The 6,009-nt window shown below is 46.4% G+C and overlaps 1 protein-coding gene across 1 annotated transcript in view; it reads left to right on the forward strand.

Moving 5' to 3' along the window:
* Positions 1-5,920, forward strand: part of fgf11b (fibroblast growth factor 11b) — a 32,966-nt gene extending 27,046 nt beyond the window's left edge. Inside the window, exons 4-5 of the mRNA XM_037118453.1 lie at positions 4,758-4,956; positions 5,140-5,920. Of these exons, the coding sequence (XP_036974348.1) occupies positions 4,758-4,956; positions 5,140-5,276 (336 nt within the window). The 3' untranslated portion in view covers positions 5,277-5,920. The remainder of the gene's footprint in view (positions 1-4,757; positions 4,957-5,139) is intronic.
* Positions 5,921-6,009: the final 89 nt, after the last annotated feature.

Genomic DNA, 6,009 nt, shown 5'->3' on the forward strand with positions numbered 1-6,009 from the left:
CCCAAACCTCTAAATCTGCCGCTGTGGACGTGTCTCACACAGTCACAGAGCGATGCATTTAAGAAAACACTCAAAGGACAGCAACACAATAAAAATCACTATTGTTTGTGATCTGTGTCGGCCTGGGAAACTTGTGTTTGTGTGTCTGTGTGTGTGATAGAGAAAAGACAGACAGAAGGACACAGGATGGGGGATAAAGAAAAGAGACAGAGCGCGAGACCTATTGACGAAAAGCTGTGTCCTTTCCATTCTTCTCATGGAAGGATCCGCATTGAGATGCAGGACAACACCGGCGGCGAGATAGCATCGCTTTTATCGCGGGACAGGATAAAATGTGGACATTTAGAAAAAAAAAAAAAAAAAAAGTAGCGGAGAGAATAATTGGCCCGGGCGGGAGGAGACGAGATGAAGTGCGGAAATGCAATGAGAAAGACGGACACTTTGCCAGGCGACCAATTATGAGCACTTAGGGAAGGCAAAACCTATCCTTTCTGATTGACTGGTGATGGACCTTGTGACGTTGCTCTCCTTCCAAAAACTGCCTGCGGGATATTTTAGAACATAGTCCTACGGCGATGATGATACACAATCAACCACTGCTTTCTGTGTCCTGGAAAATTAAAAGCAGTGTGTCTGCGTGCGTGCATGTGTGTGTGTCACCTCTGTCATTGAGGGTCAAACAGGGAATGTCAGCCGCCACTCTTCTCAGATTCATTTTATTGACAAGGGCCTTCCAGCTGTCAGTCAACGCGGCACAGTCCCTGCACATTACTATCCACTCTGCTCTTGTCGTGCAAGCGCTACGCCTCCCCGAGCTATCATAAAGCATTAGAGATGGGCCATGCTAGACGGTATTAACTGCCAGTCTCATCCTCCTCGTAAAGCCCCCTCTTAATAAGCACGTCTATGCCCTATTGACTTACGTAACGTGGCGTGTCGCGGTGCATCTACATCTGGCCCTCGTCAACAACATCGGCGGCGTGGCCTGCAGACCGCGGCGTCCTGCGTCGCATGCACACGGTGCGCGTGCGTGCGAGTGGGGTCGGCTCAGCGGCACTGTGTGGAAATATGGCGGGATTACTGCAGCTGGGCAGATTTCCCAGCTTCCCATAGATTACACTGGGAGCCTGATGGGACAGTCAATAGATGCAAGGGGGAGCCCCGGTGTGACACTGGGACCCCTGCTGTCTGAACAGGGGACTGCAAATAATTGCACGTCACTTATGCTGGAACGTGTTTCGAATCCAAGAAGTGGAGCTGCATGTTTTTTTTCAGGGGCGCTTGGTTCTGATTTCACGCCTGTGCACGCATGATGAAACCAAAGTAAACAAGAGATTAAATATTATTCACGGCCTCACTTCATCTTTTTTCGTCATAACACTCATTCCCAGCCGTCGTATCCTCATTAAACACGGGGAGAAGACAGTAGATTTGAGGGGGAACTCTGCCCCTGTGAGCGAGTATTACGAGTACTTCGCCATCTTTATTTGGTTGGAAAGTCCAAATCCTGGTGTATGGTGGCATGGAGAGTTAAGCTTTAACTGAAGCAGGTAGAATCGATGTAATCAGAGATGAGGAAGGAGGCTGGTGTGTGTGGGCGGGTTTGGGTGGGAGGGGTGGGGGTGCTGCTCTGCATCATAAAGAGGTTCTTCCCATCTTGGGGATTCTCAGCACGGACGCTACGTATTACGTTTCTCCTCGTCTGCTTTCGTTTCGTCTCTGCTTTCGTTTCATTTCTTTTTTGGCTTGAGACACATGGAAGGGGAAGCTACCCAAGTCTCTCAATAAGTCACAGTTGAAGATGAAGGTTTTTTTTGTTATTTAATTTCTAACCCAGGCAGCCACACGGTTAAAAAAAAATGCACAACCCCCTCAAAGATTAGTCATCTGCGCAGGTAAATCTGGTGGTTTGACTGATACCTTAAGTCAGCACACCCCTCAGCTCTCTGTGGTTTCGGCTGAGGTTACCTCAAGGTCAGCTTCAGGGAATCACAGCAACATATTTGCGTCAGTTAGGAAACAGACGTATCTGCCATCGTGGTAGGTTATCATGAAAAATCACTCCGGGGGCCTGTCTTTGAAATCTTCTCCAGGACATTTATTCCATGGTCTTGTCTGCGCTCTCTCTGGGTCATCGTTCCTCCTCCAGACCTTTTGAGACTTCTTGAATGAAACGCAGCAGAAGATGTGGGTTCTATCATTAGGCTAATTTCAGGGGACTGATTATGATGGGTAATTATAGGATGACTTGGGAGAGGGGTTATCAGGGGTGTCATTTCAGAGGTTGAGCTGAAGGGTATGTTGCCGGAGGAAGATGTGAGTGTTGGATCGAGGGGTGCTGCTTGGTGCTGGTTCCTGCTCCGGTCCTGGGGGAGATGCAAAGAAAGCAGGCCTCTCCCTTTTCTGTCTCTCTCTCTCTCTCTCTCTCTCTCATCATAATCTCCTTCATTACCCAGCAACCTCCTCTGTCCTCTCCGAGCGATCCTCTCCTCCCCTGCCTTTCCCCTTCTGTCTCCCGCACTTCCCACCCCTCTTGCTCCTCTGGCCTGATTAATAATGAATGAAGCAGATCATCTATCGATCCCATCCTCTTTGTGTTAGCGCAGCAGAAGATATCAAACCTGTCAGAGGATCTTAAAATAGCCCTGCGACGCGGTGGTCATGGTGGTGGGCGAGTTGGTCGAGTTAAGGGGGTTGGTAGGGGCTTGTTTTTTTTTTTCTATGATGGGAAGTCAAAATGTCAGGAAAAAAAAAAATAATAAAACAGAAAATGTGGTGGAGCAGCAGGACGGGAGTGGACGGATAAAGGGCACAAAGTCCTGAATTGCCCTCTCAGCTAAAGGATGACGACTCACTGTGAAGGAGAAAGGTGATGATCTGTGATAAGTGTGAAACTGGAGGTCTCTTATACCTTCTCAATCTACTTTTGGCTCTTTATTAAAGCTCGTCTATGCCAAGTTGTGATCCTCTGGCCCTTTCCGTCGTCCCCTAGTCTTGAGAGAAATTCTCCACTCAGCCATTTCTGCCCTGCTGCTCTCACTTAATCAATCCAGCAGATTGGCTCTGCTCTCTGACAGGGGAAGGACCCTGTCAAGACCCTGATGGAGACTAAAAGAGATGTATATCTGTCGCTATTGGTTAATATCAGCAGTCAACATTATGCAGGGTTCAGTAGTCCTTATGTTGAGGACAGAGACGGAGGGGAAGTGCTGCCGGAGCGCGATCATTTACAACGACCGGCTACACGGTTTGGAATTCATCCAAGTTCAGCTAATTTCATTTTGAAATGTCCATTCAGATTTAGCCAGTCAGGAAACAACTGACAGTACGTGAGAGAAGCCTGTAGTAAAGACGTACTGCTAACTCTCCTTTGGGGGAGTGAAGGGCGAATGAATGAATGGTGGTCATATGTTGTGCTCCCTAATTGTACAAAGCAATGCCTATTTACAACCATTAATCACAAGTCTTAATCAATTACTCCGTGTTTTTGTTTTTGTACTTTTTCCTATCCTTTGTTGTGACTCATATGTAACTAAATGAAGCAAAATAATCCGTTGGCATATCTAAATAAAGCACTGAAACATTCACGATCAATTGATTCATCAAGTAAATTGGCAACAACTTATTATTATGATATTAGACTAATCATTCAAGCATTTGTTGAGCAAGTTTGAGTTACAGCCTTACGTCTAATGTCTAGATGCTGTAGCGTAGGCAAGTGTACTTGTCTCAGTTTCTTGAAGATGTTTCACCTCTCATCCAAGAGGCTTCTTCAGTTCTAACTAACTGGAGGGGAGCTCCTGGTTTTTAAACTGTGTGGGAGTGTCCTTACAGTTAAGGACACCTGTGAGTTCAGAGTCGTTAGGGCCTTACCATCTAATAAAACATTACCCTGTATCACTGAGAGTCCAAAAAAATGCTTTGTTGATCTGTATTATTTTCTGCTGGTTACTGTGCATCTGTACAGTTGTGCCATTGATATTTGTGCTGTTGTTTTCAGTCTAGTTTCGACAGAATAGCTAGTCGACTGAGGTCGTTTCAATCAACTCAAATAAGTTTGCAGTGCAGAACCCAGAAGGGGTTGCATGTTGGATTCCTATGATTTTGGCTTTTCTGCAGCCTCCCTTCAACAATGTCATTGTTCATGTTGATGTTTCACTAAGGATATTGTTGTATGCCATCTCCTAACCCTATTCCAAATACTATTATGTTTGAGTGATGGAAACTTGGTCTTCTAATCTTAGGATTCCTCTGGACTAGTCTCTGCAGTTTGATGTCATAAATAACATACAATATATATACAATATATACAGTACGCACTGTATGTTTTTAGATTGAATGTGTTTTTGTCTTGGTGTAAGTGCTTTTTTTGCTTTTCATCTTCTTTGCTCTTTACCGTTGGGAACGTGTTATGTTTAGCAAAGATGTTAATCCTATTTTTTCCATGTAGGACTATAGCATGCATGCTTTACTTTGTTGGTCCCAAGGGAACGTGATGTTCACGCTTTCAAAGAAAACACAAGTCCAGATATATAATGCTCTCCATCCTTTCCCTGAGGAGACAGTCACCTAATTAATGTACGTCAGTGCTCGTGTCCGTGTATTTCCTCTTCAAGTGTTTGCTGCTGACGTGTGCTGGAGCTCATGTTCAAAGACTCAGTTTATTTCTCATGACACTTGCACATTATTTTTTTCTTCTCCTGCTTTGTTTGCTAACAACGCACCTCCCCCCCCTTTATGCATTTCTTTCTTTCCAGGAGCACTTCACTCCGGAGTGTAAGTTCAAGGAGAGTGTGTTTGAGAACTACTACGTTACGTACTCCTCCATGCTCTATCGCCAGACCCAGTCTGGCCGCTCCTGGTATATCGGTATCAACCGTGACGGCCAGATCATGAAGGGCAACCGGGTGAAGAAGACCAAAGGAGCTGCACACTTCCTGCCCAAAGTTATAGAGGGTTTGTGTCCTTTGTGTCACTTTGGCACAATTCAAAACAGCTCATCTTAGCTAATAATCAGACAGATAGATGGATTACTTTATTAATCCAGAGGGAAGTGTCACTGTTGCAGTAGAAAATCACAATAACACACAGTAAGTCACCTCCTTAATTATTAACTAAGCTTCTATCTCTGTCACACAGTTGCGATGTATAAGGAGCCGTCGCTACACGAGCTCGCCAGCGAACCGGTGAGTCCTCCCCGGAAGACGGTGAAGACGTCGGACTCGCCGTCCCTGAAGAACGGACGGAAAGAAACTCCCAAGGCCGATGCGTCATAGCACAGGAGACTGAGGGTGGGACAGAAAAGGGCAGCAGTGACACTGGGAACACAGCCGCCCACTATGCACTGAGGGTGGCTGAGGGGAACGGGCCCCTCACTGGCCCGCCACATTCCCAAAGTGCACTATAAGATGCTGAGGGATAAAAAGGGTCGGCAGTCCATCAGCAGCCAAGACGCCCTGAGAGAGAAGTCCCCCCCTCACCTGTCCCCACAGAAAGAGAAACCCAGGGCCTGAGCCAGAACTGCTACCGACTCCCTGCCCCCACTGTTTGTCTCTGACTCCCTTCATTTCTCTGTTATGCTCAAGCTTTTCTGTCCAACAGACAATTCTGTCTTTTCCGTCCTTTTTCTCACATGCCTACCCACCGTCTGGCTCTATTGTACTGTATATTCACCACTCACGCATTTCCAGCACTGACTCGGCATCATAATCCTCAACCCCGTGGTCCCCCCTCTCTCTTGAGCCCTAAAGTTGGTGACAGTGTGGCTCAGCCAGCTTTCCACCCACCATCTGCCGAGCAGCTCAGCTAATCACCGAGGTCAACTAAAGCTCAAAGCGAGATGAAACAGCTCAGAGAGGAAACGATATCAGCAGGAATCCTGGGTCAGGGCAGGTCAGCTGAGCGATGGAAGGTGTGTGTGGACAAAATAACAGCTGCATTTAAAAGGGGAGTTTACTCCACTGAAACTTCTCGTGTTTTTTTTTTTTTTTCTTGTTTTGTTCTTGTGAA

The sequence above is a fragment of the Acanthopagrus latus genome, chromosome 13 (assembly GCF_904848185.1).
Source record: "Acanthopagrus latus isolate v.2019 chromosome 13, fAcaLat1.1, whole genome shotgun sequence".
In the NCBI taxonomy this organism is placed as follows: domain Eukaryota; kingdom Metazoa; phylum Chordata; class Actinopteri; order Spariformes; family Sparidae; genus Acanthopagrus; species Acanthopagrus latus.